The sequence below is a fragment of the Daphnia pulex genome, chromosome 10 (assembly GCF_021134715.1).
Source record: "Daphnia pulex isolate KAP4 chromosome 10, ASM2113471v1".
Taxonomy (NCBI): Eukaryota; Metazoa; Arthropoda; class Branchiopoda; order Diplostraca; family Daphniidae; genus Daphnia; species Daphnia pulex.
In genome coordinates this window covers 15,823,392-15,838,952 of record NC_060026.1, presented here as the reverse complement: position 1 = coordinate 15,838,952, position 15,561 = coordinate 15,823,392, and the positions used below count along the sequence as shown (strand labels likewise).

The window sequence follows — 15,561 nt, the reverse complement described above, 5'->3', positions numbered from 1 at the left end:
ATGTTAATTATTTCCTCTCCTGTAAATAGTAATTTCACACGTCATTAGCAATTTTCGAAACAAGTGCATTGCCATCCGAACCTCTTTCAGGCTCTCTTTTGAAACTGGTGTCGAATGACCTGACTTAATTATTTAAATGCAATGACCAAAACAAGTAAAAGTTCAAAATGTTAGATAAATATTATTTGTATCGGTACCTGAGGGGGCATCCCATTTCATGGGATCATTAGATGCACCCATTTGGGTATTACGTTTCACTGAAAAATAATTAACAATACAGCAGGTTATTAGCAGGACTCCTGATAAACGTGCCAGGCCGTTCGTGTCGTTGATCCATTTACTTCTCACGTATTATATGACTCATAGCAATAGCACCGTATAAGCTTGTAACTTCCACGTCGTAAGCTCATATTTTTTTAGAGTACGAAATTTTAAAAGCAATCTGCATTTGTGTATTTTTTGTCCTTTCAGATTTAAGAGCCAGATTAAAGGTTATCGTTATACCATGCAATCTCGTAAGCAAAAGGTACAGAAAATAACCCCAATTTAGTAAAATGTGTCATTGACCAAGGGTTGTATTTGGAATCGAATCGGACGAATCCCATTTTCTCAATTGTTCTCAGTATTTTGACATACTCGCGATTTTTTTCGATCGTTTCTGATTCATTCAGATGAATCTCGAGACCCAATTGACGGACTTTGGACAACATGCCGGACTTGATCATCTGTGGCAACGCGATCCATTCTGCGAATTCGACGTCAATTTTCAAATAATCGATTACCTTTTCACCGTGACGGGCTGTCAAATTTTTGTAAATGGACGATAGTGAACGAAGGGTCCATTTTTTGTCAACTGTCACCTCGTCCCGATCGCCCAATCCCCAGTTGTAAAAGTGAATAGCTGGACTGTGATCGTGATGGCCCCTCATCATTGAAGGATCGAAGGCAAAGACTTGGCATCCGTATTTTTCCATTTGCTCGTCGAATGACCACTCGTCGTTGATGCCAAAGGAATAGACGAGGCAATTTTTCTTATCGGGAGCCACTCGAGCATCGATGCAAATGGCTTTCTGCCCATCAATTCCGGCTGGATGCCAATCTTGGTGTATGATCCCTCCGAAATCGTGAATTAACTGACAAGACGAGCGGTTGGTCCATTTAACGTATTGCAGTAGTTGATTTCCTGTCAAGGATTCCGAGTCCAGCAGAGCGTCCCAGTACGACGACGAACAACAGTTGCCCGTTTCTCGCTGGATGGTAATTCCGGTTGTTTGTAAATGGGGGTATGTTTTAATGATTGTGATAAATGCAAATCCGAACATGAGTGTACCCAACACGATGGTACACTTCCTGACGTCCAAGCGCTTCCACCATAGCAGTGACATAGTGAATCAAACACTTTTTCGCATAGATTCACACGCTAATTTAAATTTAAAGAAATGTGTTAATAATTATTCTTTTCAAATTCTACTTAATTAAGCACTAACCTTGGTTTTCTGAAATTGTTCATTGGCTATTACAGAGTGCCGCAGACAAATTTGGCGAGAAATGGACGGATAGAAGAAATTGCTGTTGGGTCGAACCTGTTGTAGTTGCTAGCTGCGACTGCACGTAGCTGGGTCTTACAGGACGTAGACGATCGACGTCATTTTAAGTGGTGTCATTTTCTCTCGTGACACCTGTTTGCCCATATGTGGTTGAATTGTAAGAGTTAAACTATACCTGCAACACGCAACAATAGCTCTACATATGGTCAGTAAAGAAAATATTCAGTTTATTCATCACCTTTACAATTGTAGTTCCCCATTCTAAAATAATGTGATTACAGAGGAAGATTGCCTGCTGAAAGCAGTTTTCAAACGACATTTCCCTCTTTTGAAGGAAGTCAGGCAACTAAAATGGTAATTCCCCCCTCAAAAGTGAATTGACGACAAGTGATTCTTAATTTCTTATTGACAGACAAACTCCATTAGAGCATCACATTCAAAAACAGACTCTACTCCTGAATCATGCCTACGTGGCTTTATAGACGATTATGTCGGAGACGGTATAAAAATGAGGCAGAGGTACAGCTGTCATCAGTTGCAACAGCCTGGAGTTCTTGGCAAGACACTGGAAAGCAGAGCAGAAGACCAACTACACCGATTTGAAACTTGGCGCCAAATTTCAGCAGTCAGCTGTTTCTCAGGACATTGCTGCTCTAAGGTAAGAAAATGACCACGACATTTCAATTTGCTAAGAAATCACAAGCCGCTTAGACTAAAGGTACAACAATTCTGTTTATTATAATGCGCTTGACATGTTATTATACAACAGTTTGCTGTTATACCACGCGATTTCTATGCCGTAAGGTCCGGTTAATTTTAATCTCTCGAAATTCCCTTTATACCAGGGGTTATGTTTAGCGTCAAAGCGGACCATGCCCGAGTTTTCTAAACTTCTCAACAATTTGGCAGATAGGCGAAATTGATCGATAGACTTGCCACCGTCGAGGTGAATTTCTATGCCGAGTTGGCGAACTTGAGACAACACGCCGACCTCCAACATGTGACGTAGAATTCTCCATTCAGATCCCTCCGTGTCTATTTTCAAATAGTCGATTGTCTTGTTGACGTGTCCCAATTTCTCGTAGATGGTCGACAGTGAATGGAAAGTCAAATTGTTTGAGATTTCATCCCGATCGCTGAGTCCCCAGTCGTAAAAATGGATGCCAGGGGTGTGGTCGTGTTGTTTCACCTTCATATTCGAGTCGAAGGCAAACACTTGACATCCGTATTTTTCCATTTGCTCTTCGAACGACCAGTCGTCGTTGATGCCGAAAGAGTACACCAGACATTCTTCCGGTTTAGGAGCCACTTGAGGATCGATGCAAACAGCCAACTGCCCATCGATTCCCGATGGATTGCGCAGCATTTTGCCTCCGATATCGTGAGACAATTGGCACGACGTTCGATTAGTCCACATTAAATATTTCATGAGTTGGTTCCCAGTCAAGAATTCCGAGTCGAGCAGAGCGTCCCAATAGGAGCCGGAGCAACACTTTTCCTTTTTTCCTTGTTGATTGCAGGCGCTCATTTTGATGGAGAGTAGCATTTGAAAATAGGGGGCGATTATTAACATGACAAAACCCATTAGTACAATGTTTCGGCACTTTTCATTTCGCCTCCAAGCGCTGCAGCAATTCGACATTTTGAATTCTTGACTAACCTTCAGTAGTTGGCAGTTATTTTCCAGTGTAAAATAAAGCGAATGTTGTTGCTTAAATGGTTGTGGCAGCCACGAATGCATAGACTCGTGTGAGCTGGGCCATTTCCATTCGTTCCGTACACCTGTCGGGTCTGTTTTCCATATTTCGTATATAAAATTCAAACTACCTGCGGCAACTGTTTGAGAAAAAATGTGGGACGATTTCATTGGCTTGATAAAGACCTGTGTCATTTTCCCATTACTTAACAGAAAAACCAAAAATGCAGTTGTTTTATTAAATAAAAGATGGCGTATCAAATTGATATTAAACAAAAGATGACGATTATAAAATTTTAGTAACCACGTGAAGCGCCCTCCCCCTCAATTTTTATTAACATGAAATTAATTGTATTCGGCCAATTGAGAATAGTAATTCTTCTCATCCAAAATGAGCGGTAGGTTTTTATTCATTTCTTGATTGTATTGCAAGCAAAATCCGTTGTTGGCCACATCTACCGGAAGCTCGTTCATGTTGGTCGTGTAGTGAAATTGAAACGGTTTGATGTCGGCTGTAAAATAATCAAGAAATTAAATAACAATTTGAGTCGAAATTTTGAATTGACATTACAGCAAATAGTGGTCGATCCAGCAGCGATTTGGTCTACGTGATTGGCCGTGACATTTCCGTTAGGATTGAATATAGTGCCGCAGAATCTGTCGTTCCTTTGGCCCTTGTTGAATTTGTCGTAACCGTTGGCGATGAGTAAAAAGTCCTCATTGCAATCGGTTACGCCCACTCCCGCACGGAATGGACCCCGAAGAGCATTTTGGCTTATACTGAACGCCAATCCAGTCGTTTTACAAGGGGTGTAGCAAATTGATTTGGCCATCTGCGCATTTCATTTTTCAAATTAATTTAATTCAAGTTTAAATTTTTTTCTAATCGTATTTACGGAATCTGCTTTGAAGCAAATGTTGTACTGTTGATTGGCCAATTGCCTCGGGTGGTTTGACGCTTTGTTTACGGATGGTGAATCGATCCAGTTAAAAGATTTGACAATCCCTCGGTAATCGTTGAAGTATTGCAGGCAATCAATAGGCGCTGTTTGTTGTGTAAAACTTAATTTAATTCAATTATAATGACGATTGAAAAATACTAACCCAAGAGATGATCGGCACAGCAGGGAACTAGAGTGACGTGCATGTTCCAAAATCGTCTAATTGGAGATTGGCCGAATTTGAAAACCAATTGGACTTCTTTCGCGCGGTTTCTTGGCTTTAAATACACTAGGATTTAAATTAAATTTATTTTAATGCTAGTGTTGAAGGAATCAAATGATTACAGTGTTGGCCTGGGTTGTCGCCGCATATCGTTGGGATATGATTTTCAGCGTTGAAAGCTTTGAAATTGTCGGTGACGCAGTTGCTCTGTCGGTTGGGCTGAGCGATGGAAAATTGGTTGAAATCGAGTCTGAAAATAATGGACACATTTTTTATTACTTGATAACATTTAATTGCTTGAATTTATTCAACCGTATTTGGCAGATGGGTTCTTGTTCAACTTTGTCGCTCTCGCTGGAATTCAATCGGATGGTCAACACGCAAATGTCGGGCATTGATTCCAAGTTGAATAAGTTGGACGATTCCCATGTCGCATTTTGATAGATGATTGTCTCGCCACAGTCGACGACAACTGGTTCCGTAGGAGGCGGTTTTTTTGTTGTTGTTGTTGTGGTGGGAGTCGTAGTTGTTGTTGTGGTGGGCTCTTCGGTTGTTTCGGTTGATGCGTCTGTTTGTGTAGTTGGCACAGGTGTCGTTGTTGGCGCATTTGTTGATTCAGTGGTGGTTGTTTCTTCTGGTGTTGTCGTGGTGGTGACCTCGTCCGTCGTCATTTCTTCTTCTTTTGTCGTGAAATCAGTTGGTTCCGGTGTCATATTTGTTGTTGTTTCATGGGTTGTTGCTTCGTCTGTTGTTGATCCAGGGGAGGTAACAGACGTTGTCATTGCATCCGTCACTTCAGTTTGCTCAGTTGTTGGTGTGGTTGGGGTCGCTTCATCGGTTGTTGTTGTTGTTATTAGTCCTTCTGTTGTTGACTCTTCTGTTGTTGTTGTTGGCTCTCCCTCGTCGGTGCTCGTTTGGCCCTCTGTGGTTGGATCAGTGTTTGTTGTTTCTGTTGTTGGTGGCAGAGCTTCTGTTGTTGTTGGCGGAACTTCTGTTGTTGCTGCTGTTGGCAGAACCTCAGTCGTTGGCGGAACTTCTGTTGTTGGCAGCGCGTCCGTTGTTGTTGGCAAAACTTCTGTTGTTGTTTCTAATGTTGTTGGCATAACTTCAGTTGTTGGTGGAACTTCTGTTGTCGTTAGCGGAACTTCTGTTGTTGTTTCTATTGTTGTTGGCGGAATTTCTGTTGTTGGCGGAACTTTTGTTGTTGGCAGCGCGTCCGTTGTTGTTGGCAGAACTTCTGTTGTTGTTTCTGTTGTCGTTAGTGGAACTTCTGTTGTTGTTTCTGTTCCTGTTGTTGTTTCTGCTGTTTCTGTTGTTGTTGGCGGCACTTCTGTTGTTGAAGGACTGGTGGTTGGGCACTCGGTAGTTGCCGGCGTCGTGATTACTTCCTGGCAAGTGCAGTCGCCTCTTTCTCCCTTTTCTCCTTTCTCACCTTTCAGCCACTCAGGTGGTAATATCTGTGGCCCCTGTACCCATCCACCTGTTTCACCCTTTTCGCCACCATTCGCTCCCAATGTTGGAAAACCTTCCGGAAGTTGCCCAACCCACCCGGATCCTGACGATCCTGGCGATCCTTGCGGTCCAGGCGGTCCCGGTGGTCCGATGACTCCCGGTAGATGATTTGCCACTAATTCAGCGATCCGTTGCAGTCCCTCTACTCCCATAGCGGCTATCAAGTTATTTGCCAACTCTGCGTGTTCCAAACAGACTCGTCTAATTTTCTTACGGGAATATCACAAATGGTAGTTAGTATATACCTGTCCCTGTCCCCATTCCATTGAGCGTTTGTGCTATCGGAAGGACGGACGGTCGAAACACGTTGCCTTTCCTGAAGCTATTCATTAATTTCGACCACAACTTTCGCCCTTCATTCGGCCTCGTTCCATACAAATCTGATGGAACCAGCTGTGAAAATTTATTACGTCTTAAACAAATTTGTTGCATTATTACCTCGAAAAGTAGATGGACGATAATTGGGTTGAAATACCGGACCGACCCAGGGATAAATCACGAATTCTTCTATCAAAGGATTTCCCTCGTGGTATAATCGTTGCCTGGCTTCTCCATCCTCGACTAAATGGACGATCCATATAACCAAGCAAAAGATTGTCCGCTGAGACGAAATGAACATCTTTGACAAGTGCCGAAGCGTCCACTTTGCGTCGCTCCTTTTTAAAGATTTCAGACGACAAGGTCGTGAGAAAAGCAAAGCATTGCGTAGTACTTTTGCACGTCTCATCATCCCCCGGCCGTCAATGTAAAATCAATAACGCAAGTTTCTTGAACTTAAAAAAAACGGCCATCATACGTCCACTTCGTGAGTGTTTGTGTATTAAACGCTCGCTAAGTTAAAACGCATGCATTGCGGCATATCCCGGGAAAAAATTCAGTTTAGTCAACAATCCATTAAACAGTCGAAAAGCATACAAAAGACTGCCCATTAAAGTTGAGGGTTAACAAGTTTCGAAATGATTTTGTCCGTTTGACGTGTCGTTGCGAATATCCGCACTAGTTTCTTTGTGTTTCTTTGACTAGCAATTTCGAGTTGATCGTGACATTTGGCATCCTTTCACTACGTCTTTTTTCGAATGTCATTAGGATCGAAGCATCAAGAGAGTTGAGAACAAAAACAAAAGTCGTTTGTCACGCTATTTCAAGTACAAAAGGAAGTGAACTGACTCATCACATTTTTATTGGAAAACAGTTGGCGGCGACCGGTGGAAAAAAAGGACTTTCTTTGTTTGCGTGAGCTCGAATAGACATTTACAGAGCCAAGGTATTTTATTGATTTTTATAAAATGCCATTTTACCTGAAAAAAAAATTATATGGCAATTATAAAATTCCGTGGAATTTCTTATGTAAATATAAGTAAAATATGTGTGGGAAACTTCCTTGTTCCTGGTGACACGCACAGTTGCGCCCAGAAGATTGTAGAAGGTGAAAAATGAGTCGTCTAGCCTAGAGAGACATAAGTTGTTGACGTCAGCAGTGAAAATAAAATATCCTGCGATATTGTAACAGACATAATAATGTAATCTTTTTGTTGTGTGTTCAATTGATGCTGGGGCTTGGGTAAATGCGCAACCGATAACTCAGCGACGTTGTTATCGTTCGTTATCTGGCAGCAGCGCGTTGGAGCTGTCACTATCTCTCAGCTGTGTCGTGTTGAATGTTGATTGAGAAATAATAGAAATTTTGCATACACCTCTGGAATATAGGTATAACAGCAAGAAGGGTTTGCCCATACTCCTCGTGCTTTGAATTCGTTCTGCAAGTGATTGTTGGCTCGTTCGAGTGCGGACTAAATGGCCAACGAAGCCCGTACCGATCGTCGGCCTGTCGACTGGGCTAGATTTGGATTGTCGTCAGAGCAAAACAGTGCATTTAGTGAAGTCCAGTTTGCTAATAAACCTTCAGTTCTTGATGAATCCAGCTACGGAGGACAAGCCATCAGAGATAATGAGCTGTACACTGAAGAACAGGTGAGCCTTTTTTACGTTTCAATTTTGAAATTGCTGTGAAGTGGAACTGTAAGCGCCCAACTAATCTGCAACTTTCTTTTGATACAGGGTGAGAAACCGTGGTGGAAGTCAAATTTCTTTATTTCCCAACCAGTTTTGTTTGGAACGTGGGATGGGGTCTTCACGTCTGTCATGGTCAACATATTTGGTGTCATCATCTTTCTGCGATCAGGATGGGTTGTAGCTCAAGCAGGAATTGGCCTGTCCATCTTGTTGGTCTTTTGTACAGGTACTTTTAGATTCCAACTCTGACACAAAGCATGCACACTATTCCAGTGGCAAGATTAATGAAACATTATTTCGTGTTTTGCAGTTGGCATAATTCTTGTCTCTGTGCTCTCTGCAATCGGTATTATTGAGAGATGTAAAGTTGAGAGTGGAGGAGTGTATTTTCTACTTAGTTACGTCCTCGGTTCGCGAATAGCAGCTGCTGTAGGTCTTCTCTACTGTTTTGGACAGGTAATAAGACTTGCACAAATATTTGCTTTCTTCCATCATTAGTCCTCCAATGCCAATTACTCTTGTTTTATTGATTTTAGGCTGTAGGTGGGGCTCTATGTCTTATGGGATTTGCCGAGTCAATAGCTGGTTTGATCGAAGTCGATGCACAATATATACCATGGGTCCAAAGAGGATTAGCAACGGTCGTCGTCTTTATCCTGGCGTCGTTCAATATTGCCGGCGTAAAGTGGGTTATTAAACTCCAATTCCTTCTCCTCTTTGCCATGCTACTTGCAGCTGTGGACTTCATCATTGGCAGCTTTGTGAACAAGCCCGATCTCGGTTAGTCCAACCAATATTCAATTCTTTACAAGCTCTCGTAGTGTAGTGGTTATCACGGCTGTCTCACACACAGCAGGTCCTCAGTTCGATCCTGGGCGAGAGCATCCGTTTTTTCTTCTAAAAAAGAAATAGAATTTTCTTTTCTTTTTAACTAATCTCTGTTTTTACATTTAAACTGTTTTCTAATTTTTTTTTAACGCTCTCTTTTTATTAGAAAACGGTTTTATTGGGTGGAGCACCGAATTAATGGCCAATAACACGGGACCGGCCTTTACTGAAGGCGAGAACTGGTTCACTGTGCTTGGTGTATACTTTCCTACAGTGACTGGTGTCATGGCCGGCATTAGTAAGCTGAATGGATTCATAAATTTGGTTTATTTTTCTGACGTTTATTTATTTTAAATTATTATTTTAGACATGTCTGGTGATCTCAGAAATCCGTCACGTGATATTCCGAATGGAACACTATCCGCCATTGGCTTGAGGTATTATATTTCAAAAGACACGACGGCTATCTCTTTCAATTTTTAAACCACATTTTGTTTAAATTTTATTTTAGCTGCTTTCTCTATACGTCATTTATTTTGATTTTGGGTTCCACGTGTGTCCGTGATCTCCTGTACACCAACTACTTAATCGCCGCTAAAGTGTCAGCTCTCGGTGTGTATAATTTCGCAGTACATAATATCTTCTAGTTCTAAACATATGACTGAACCTTGTTATTCTGCTTATTCACAGAGGTCCTGTTCTTTGCTGGACTCTACATTTCATCGCTATCGAGCAGTTTGGGCACTTTTTACGGTACTCCTCGCGTTCTGCAATCCATCGCCAGTCAGAAAGTCATTCCCTTTATCCGCGTTTTAGCCAACGGGGTGAGTGGACCTGTCAAAATCATACACCTGAATTCATTCAGATTGTATAATCTTAATTTGATTTTAGAGAGGACCCAATCGTGTTCCAGTCTACGCTCTAATGGTTGCAGCCTCTGTGACTTTGCTTTTCATCTGGGTGGGCCAACTAAACACCCTTGCGCCTATCGTCACCATGCCTTTCTTACTGACTTACGCCACCATCGACTACGCTTATTTCGCTTTGGCCCAGTCATTCAACATTCAACAGGCTCGCGAAGAACGTTTCCGGTCAGATTTATTATTATTTCATTTTGAATAGAAAATTAATACATATGAAATTTGAATTCATTAGACAACAATCATCAACCAAGACACTGACAGCTGGCGGCCCTTCTACTTCTTACGGATCAACCACGGGTCCCAGTCGATTTGACTCCGGTGATTTGGATGAACTGTTTCCTGAACGGGTCCATCATCGATCACCATCAGTAAAATGCAATTCATTTGTCTTTGTTACCATTTCGAGTGTAATTAATTAATTGATTCATTACAGAGAGAATTAAGTCTTTCACCCACTAGTCCCGTGCCTGGCGAAGACCTTCCTACAGCTCCAGCCAGTCAAGTTGGGTCAGCTGTGACTTCGCCGGCCAGCGCCAGTAACAAATCCATTAGTGAACAACAACAAAAGAAGATTAATATTGGTCGTAAATCGACCAGTTGGTATTCCTTGTTCCTTAATCGATGGGTCTCATTCTTCGGGGTAAAATTGATTTTTACATTTTCTCGGTTATTTTTTCGTTTATTAACAATTTCATTTGGGTTTTGGGGTTCACAGTTTTTAGTCAAGATCGCCATGATGTTCTTTGTTCACTGGGTGTACGCCCTGGTTAATTTGGCCGTCGTTTTCCTCGTTTGGTTTTACATTGGTCGGGCCAATCCTGGTGTAGCACCTGGTGTCACTGCAGATTTCCGTTTCTTTACTTGGTTCCAACAAGGAATTGCGGCCATGTGCGGGTACGTAGACAACTTTCCATTAATTGTGCCACATTTATTTCTAAACGTCAATTTGATCCATTAGGCGAAAAGCAAAGGGCTACGAAGAGATTGTAGTCACTTCAGTCGATCCCCATATGGACACTGAAGCCTCCCAGCTGACCGAAGAGAATGAAGATTTCGCTTCCCGCAGTCGCTATCACCAAACTTCGACCGTCCGTGGACGCAACTTGGATGACAGACCTGAAGATGAATTAGCTCTGGTCCCTTAGACAACACAACACACACCCAAACTATCGCAACCTCTTCCGACAACCGACATTCTAAATATTCAGAGGATTTACTGAAAGTGCCGTTAGCGAAATTTGACTTATTCTAGAGTTTAGCTCATCCACCACTACTAACGCCACACAAAGCAAAGCCTTTATTTACCATTTAGAAATTTTTTTTTCCCGTTGAAAAAAAAAAACTTATCAATTATTTTTAATCTGACGTTTGCACGCTCCTCGAACGGGAAACGACGAAAACGTTTGCAGCTAAAATTGTATTCAACAAGAAACTATTTTTTTACTTCAATCACCTTAAATCCAATCAATCAAGGAAGAAAAATCAAATGACTCTCTGATCGTTGCGAAGCACACAGCAGCACCTTGATAACATTAGAAGCAGCTTGCACCCCTTATATTCCTGATACAGATCGCCAGAGAATTGTACAGTAATTTAAAAACTAACCAATCAAGCGAAACAACAGCTAAATTAGTAAATTATGAAATTTACCATTTAGAAATTGAGAGTAATTCTTTAATGATTGAACTACGGCAGCTAGAAAATTGGAAAACTAAAATTACCATGAATACGGCAAAGTATTAATGTTTCGTTGATTGTTTTTTTTTTTCCTTTTTCCTCTCACCCACGATTCGTCATTTTTGATCATGTTTGTATACAATCCTAACCGCCAGCACGCTACATGCCTGTACATATTAAAAAATAATAATACCAAAGCATTTGTAAAAGAATGGCTGCGCCGATGCTGCTGCTGCTGCACTATTATCCCAATTTATCAAAAAGGATATCGAAATACTATTTGTTTCGATTGATTATATTCCCGCGTGATTTATTTTTTCATTTATTTTTTTTCTTGTTTGTAAAACCGTGGTAAAACATCGTACTTTTTTTTTTTAACCATCACCGTAATAATTGAAGAAAGAAAAAAAATAAACATCATTATAATCACGCCCATTTTTAAAAGTAAACGAAATTTTCGACGAAACAAGAACAGGATGAAGGCAGCGGGAGCAGATCGACAAAGGGTCCGCCGCTCAGTTGCGCTGGATCGATGACTATCATGTGTTTGTGAGTATATCTTTGCTGACACCTTTTGAATTTAATTAGAACTTGTAATAATTATTAACTTTTGTGTGTAGATCAATTCGGTATTTTACCTCGATCGGTAACAGGGTGGCAAGAACTCGCAATGTTTACCAGCGTACCTGAAAAGTGAAAATGTGTGCAAATGTCCGTGTAAATCTTTTTCACTTGGGCCATTTTTCGCAGTTGACATGAGATGCGGTTATATACCTGCACGTTTCCAGACGGTGAATCTGTGGGTAACGAGGCGTGTTGACTACCAAGAGGTTCCGGCCTGTGACGTCGTGAGCCCAGCCCAGTTTTAACCAAACTACATCCGACTCGCACGCAAAATTACCTTTAACCCTTTTTATTTTCACATGAAAAAAAAAGAAAGTGAGATTGCCATCCCGCTAATAATTTTTTTAAAGAATTAATTTACCTATAAGAATCTGTAGCATTTTCTAATAGAATTAATTTCTCCGCAGGATAACGGTACAGCATGGAATGGAGTTGTTCCATCAGCGCCAGATTGTTGGCCACCACAGACGAGACAAAATCTCTATCGATTCATCGATTGACATTTCGAATTTAAATCTTTCAAGAGGAGAAATTATGTTTAAAATATTTACATGGGGTACGAATCGTCGACCGGACAGGCGACGTCAAAACACGGCGGTCGATATAATGATTGATATTCTTTGTAGATTTTGCTTGGGTAACGATTGGGTTTTCGGTTGAGAATTCTCGTTTGCATTTCGTCACCTTCAATATCCATCGCAGAGGTTTCTTCTGATAAATTGTTGGGAGCTTTTTACGTAACCAAATCAGGAATCAAGCGAAAGTGTAATTTATTCAGTCTAGAGTCTAGATCTACCTGTGGAATTCTGGAACGAATTTGGGACGATGACCAGAATGACAAACCATAGCGAGCGTCGCATATTTCCAGTAAAATAACTGACGTGGTTAGAGCTGCAATAATAACAATCAGAGAGATGATTCGTTTGGCCACGAAGATGAGACACTGAACTTAACACTTGTAGGGTTCTCAGTTACATACTCAAAAAACACTGAAAGAGAAAGAAGCTCTAAACTTTCTCCCCATCTGATGTCGAACTTCCTCCCGTCGTTTCGGAACGATATTAAACAGGAGACGCCCTAATGTTCAGTCGTTTGAAACGTTCTCATCCGTTTTTTCTTTCTTTTTCCAGGTCAAAATGCTACCGCGTACTGGAATGGTAAAAGGAGACACGAGTCATTATGATGTTTTCTTTTCGACACGATCTCCGTTCCGGCGAAAGTAGATTTATTTCGTTGATTTGCTGCCCATCTTGTTTTAAAAATTTCCCATGAAGTAATGTTTTAGTTGGCCGCTAGGTGTCGAGTGCTGTCAGTTGAAGCCATATTTTAATACAAAATAGTTGTGGACTAGTGCGTACTCGATACCCTGGGTCTGACTGTGTCCTCTTTAGGGAAAAAGCACGTGACAATTCAAGAAAATGCTTCCGACGAACGAGACAGCCTGTTTGTCTAGATGACGATATTACAATCTTCTGATAAATTCAGGTTAGACTTTTTGACTAATCTCTTCTTTGTGTCTCGTAAAATGTCTCCTCTGGTTAAGATCTAAGACGCGATTCCCTTTTAAATCGAACGAATGTGGATTTTTGAATGAAGAAGGCTGGCTCGTCAAAAACATAGCGAGTTTTATTTCAACACATTGTGCAAAACATTTTCACAAAATAGCTGTTTGGACTCTGACATAGATTATTCATAATTCAATAATGGCACAATTCTTGAAGGTTGCACACTTTCTCTGCAAAGAGGACACTCATGCTTGGTTTGCAACCATTGCAAAATACATTGCCAGCAGAACAGGTGGCCACATGGGGTGCAGGCTGTGTTTTTTCTTGAATCCCAACAAAGGGAACATTTCGCTGTTGTCGAGGGTGATGTGCCAGCACATTTTTCACTAGAACTGTCCACCACCTGTGTTTAGCATTTGCTTAGCTTTAATGAGGGTTTCAAAATGGAAAGGAATTTTGTTGAGAAATACTTACCGAAATTGCACTGGAATTGTTTTTGGAACTGCCATTTTTCCATTTGGTAATGGAATTTGTAAGTAAAAGTAGAACAAGGTGTGTAAGGGCCATTTGCCCAATGAACTTGAATGTTGGGTTGTAATTTTCTGTTTTCAAGTAGTCTGTAGCGAATACCTAGAAATAGAATATTGGATTAATTTGCTTGGGTATTTGTAATCTAATGCAGTCTTACGTAATGGATCTTGGCCATTCTCTGAGATAGCCTGTAGTATTTCCCGTACATGTAGAATAAAACCAAGTTGAGTCGCCCCACCCAAAAACTGCTGCTGTGAATCAGCTCTGTCAGCAATAAAATGTAATCTCTGGCTTTGGGTGTTAAATCAGGGATATTTTCTGGATTTCGTAGCCAGGTGTCCAGCTTTTTCATGACTTGACTGAACAGCCGTGGTCCTAATACTTGCAGAGTGATGGCAGTAAGCCTTGTCTAAATAGAAACTTTGTTAATGTCAGGTACTAGTGCTTGTTATATTGTTATTTACCAATTTAGAGGGAAGAGCCCTTAATGTTGGATTGACTTGTATGAGCCCTACATATTCCTCTCCGAGGGTTTGATTGTCCAACAAGGTGGTCAAGGTGTAATATAGGAAGACACAGGTGAGGTCCGATAGCCACTGGACCTTCAGCCATGTCTGATTTCCTGTGTGTACAGCAAGATGGTAAACAATGAGAAGGTCACTGCTAGAAAAAATTTCCACTTAAAAACAGTTGTTTACCGAAAAGACGTTGTACAATGTCAGCCAGTTCGTTCTTGATGGTGTTGATATAAGACTCATCCTTTTGGGAGGCTCGAAGGATCTCGGGTGGATTGGCTTCCACGAACACGGCCATATTTTTTAAGAAAAAAAGAAAACAATCGAAAAAACTTGTCTATACTCTCACGGAGAGCCTGTTGTAAAGGACGGACAAATGGTGGCGACCATCCACTGGTTTAGACGTCCGGGGAATGAATAAATATGGTGATCATTCCAACGAAAGCGAGACTCGAGAGAGTGACCTTTGAAGCTCCCGTGTGTAGATGATGACACAATCGGGTCAAGGCCATTTGTTATTTTCTATGGTAAACCACAACGGCGCAGACCCGGCCCGACGTCGTACGTCGATGTGTTACAAGAAGTGAAAATGTAGGTCTTTCCCATAGACACACACAAACGTTTTTATTGCTTCTGTGTACTCTTATTTTTTAAATAGCAACTTTCTTTCGACTTGGTTTTTGGCCTCGAGCAAGATTATTACGGTTATCAGTATATTATTTTACACGACTTTCTTTTGATTAGCTTCTTTATTTAATTGCGTTGACGGCCACTATGGCGTAAAACTATTTTGACGTGTAGCCGTCGAGAAGTGGCAATGTTGAGCGTTAGATGGCGTGCGAGTAGCTGTCGACTGCTTGTAAAATACACAGAGAGGGTGGTGTTGGGGGGGAAGGAAGAAGCCCCTGTGGACAACTAGGAGGAAATAGACTAGAGGAGCTCAACTACTACTACAGAGGCGTTAGCAATGGCTGCCCTCAGTGTGTAAAGTGCCCTCGCGCGTTGCAGAAACAGGCCGGAGGAGTT

General features: G+C 41.3%; 6 protein-coding genes and 1 non-coding gene across 9 annotated transcripts; 2 read left to right on the top strand and 5 right to left on the bottom strand.

Moving 5' to 3' along the window:
- Positions 1-418: 418 nt before the first annotated feature.
- Positions 419-1,720, bottom strand: LOC124205679 (probable methyltransferase-like protein 24). The gene is made up of 2 exons (XM_046603150.1): positions 1,488-1,720; positions 419-1,420 (listed from the first exon to the last, which is right to left on the bottom strand). Exon 2 carries the CDS (start codon positions 1,383-1,385, stop codon positions 486-488), a length of 900 nt encoding a protein of 299 aa, XP_046459106.1. The 5' UTR covers positions 1,386-1,420; positions 1,488-1,720; the 3' UTR covers positions 419-485.
- Positions 1,721-2,260: 540 nt separating this feature from the next.
- LOC124205676 lies at positions 2,261-3,438 on the bottom strand. The gene has a single exon (XM_046603145.1). The coding sequence runs from the start codon at positions 3,436-3,438 to the stop codon at positions 2,284-2,286; it is 1,155 nt and encodes a 384-aa protein (XP_046459101.1). The 3' UTR covers positions 2,261-2,283.
- An 11-nt stretch (positions 3,439-3,449) lies between these two features.
- LOC124205673 lies at positions 3,450-6,689 on the bottom strand. 2 transcript variants are annotated; one of them, XM_046603138.1, is made up of 9 exons: positions 6,358-6,682; positions 6,165-6,299; positions 5,635-6,097; positions 4,720-5,565; positions 4,530-4,657; positions 4,348-4,473; positions 4,140-4,288; positions 3,815-4,076; positions 3,450-3,755 (listed from the first exon to the last, which is right to left on the bottom strand). In XM_046603138.1, exons 1-9 carry the CDS (start codon positions 6,647-6,649, stop codon positions 3,589-3,591), a joined length of 2,568 nt encoding a protein of 855 aa, XP_046459094.1. In that variant the 5' UTR covers positions 6,650-6,682; the 3' UTR covers positions 3,450-3,588. The 2 variants fall into 2 exon arrangements, with proteins under 2 accessions (XP_046459094.1, XP_046459093.1); XM_046603137.1 differs by having other exon boundaries at positions 4,720-6,097; positions 6,358-6,689.
- Positions 6,690-7,353: 664 nt separating this feature from the next.
- LOC124205674 (solute carrier family 12 member 8-like) lies at positions 7,354-11,536 on the top strand. The gene is made up of 13 exons (XM_046603139.1): positions 7,354-7,890; positions 7,978-8,158; positions 8,243-8,388; positions 8,469-8,712; positions 8,927-9,058; positions 9,128-9,197; positions 9,272-9,372; positions 9,451-9,584; positions 9,652-9,851; positions 9,916-10,051; positions 10,117-10,323; positions 10,399-10,577; positions 10,642-11,536. The coding sequence occupies exons 1-13, from the start codon at positions 7,714-7,716 to the stop codon at positions 10,826-10,828; spliced, it is 2,094 nt and encodes a 697-aa protein (XP_046459095.1). The 5' UTR covers positions 7,354-7,713; the 3' UTR covers positions 10,829-11,536.
- Positions 8,744-8,816, top strand: Trnav-cac. The gene has a single exon. It is a non-coding gene; the product is annotated as a tRNA-Val (tRNA).
- On the bottom strand, positions 11,136-12,902 carry LOC124205678. Of its 2 annotated transcripts, none has more exons than XM_046603147.1 (6): positions 12,781-12,902; positions 12,536-12,713; positions 12,346-12,465; positions 12,135-12,269; positions 11,999-12,046; positions 11,136-11,931 (listed from the first exon to the last, which is right to left on the bottom strand). In XM_046603147.1, exons 1-6 carry the CDS (start codon positions 12,842-12,844, stop codon positions 11,799-11,801), a joined length of 678 nt encoding a protein of 225 aa, XP_046459103.1. In that variant the 5' UTR covers positions 12,845-12,902; the 3' UTR covers positions 11,136-11,798. The 2 variants fall into 2 exon arrangements, with proteins under 2 accessions (XP_046459103.1, XP_046459104.1); XM_046603148.1 differs by having other exon boundaries at positions 12,536-12,695.
- Positions 12,903-13,589: 687 nt separating this feature from the next.
- Positions 13,590-15,322, bottom strand: LOC124205677 (peroxisome biogenesis factor 10-like). The gene is made up of 5 exons (XM_046603146.1): positions 14,719-15,322; positions 14,485-14,642; positions 14,178-14,429; positions 13,964-14,119; positions 13,590-13,892 (listed from the first exon to the last, which is right to left on the bottom strand). The coding sequence occupies exons 1-5, from the start codon at positions 14,831-14,833 to the stop codon at positions 13,671-13,673; spliced, it is 903 nt and encodes a 300-aa protein (XP_046459102.1). The 5' UTR covers positions 14,834-15,322; the 3' UTR covers positions 13,590-13,670.
- Positions 15,323-15,561: the final 239 nt, after the last annotated feature.

Excerpts from the sequence above, each read along its gene's own strand:
- LOC124205673 (XM_046603137.1), bottom strand. The coding sequence starts at position 6,649 with ATGATGAGACGTGCAAAAGTACTACGCAATGCTTTGCTTTTCTCACGA. Across the intron at positions 6,300-6,357 it reads TCGTCCATCTACTTTTCGAG|ATTTGTATGGAACGAGGCCG; the intron begins GTAATAATGCAA and ends TGGTTCCATCAG. Across the intron at positions 4,474-4,529 it reads CGACAACCCAGGCCAACACT|TGTATTTAAAGCCAAGAAAC; the intron begins GTAATCATTTGA and ends TTTAAATCCTAG.
- LOC124205678 (XM_046603147.1), bottom strand. The coding sequence starts at position 12,844 with ATGCGACGCTCGCTATGGTTTGTCATTCTGGTCATCGTCCCAAATTCG. Across the intron at positions 12,714-12,780 it reads TTCGTTCCAGAATTCCACAG|CTCCCAACAATTTATCAGAA; the intron begins GTAGATCTAGAC and ends TTACGTAAAAAG. Across the intron at positions 12,047-12,134 it reads CACCGTCTGGAAACGTGCAG|GTACGCTGGTAAACATTGCG; the intron begins GTATATAACCGC and ends TTCACTTTTCAG.
- LOC124205679 (XM_046603150.1), bottom strand. The coding sequence starts at position 1,385 with ATGTCACTGCTATGGTGGAAGCGCTTGGACGTCAGGAAGTGTACCATC.
- LOC124205674 (XM_046603139.1), top strand. The coding sequence starts at position 7,714 with ATGGCCAACGAAGCCCGTACCGATCGTCGGCCTGTCGACTGGGCTAGA. Across the intron at positions 7,891-7,977 it reads AGCTGTACACTGAAGAACAG|GGTGAGAAACCGTGGTGGAA; the intron begins GTGAGCCTTTTT and ends CTTTTGATACAG. Across the intron at positions 8,713-8,926 it reads TGTGAACAAGCCCGATCTCG|AAAACGGTTTTATTGGGTGG; the intron begins GTTAGTCCAACC and ends TCTTTTTATTAG.
- LOC124205677 (XM_046603146.1), bottom strand. The coding sequence starts at position 14,833 with ATGGCCGTGTTCGTGGAAGCCAATCCACCCGAGATCCTTCGAGCCTCC. Across the intron at positions 14,643-14,718 it reads CATTGTACAACGTCTTTTCG|GAAATCAGACATGGCTGAAG; the intron begins GTAAACAACTGT and ends CTGTACACACAG. Across the intron at positions 13,893-13,963 it reads ACAATTCCAGTGCAATTTCG|GTGGTGGACAGTTCTAGTGA; the intron begins GTAAGTATTTCT and ends TGCTAAACACAG.
- LOC124205676 (XM_046603145.1), bottom strand. The coding sequence starts at position 3,438 with ATGACACAGGTCTTTATCAAGCCAATGAAATCGTCCCACATTTTTTCT.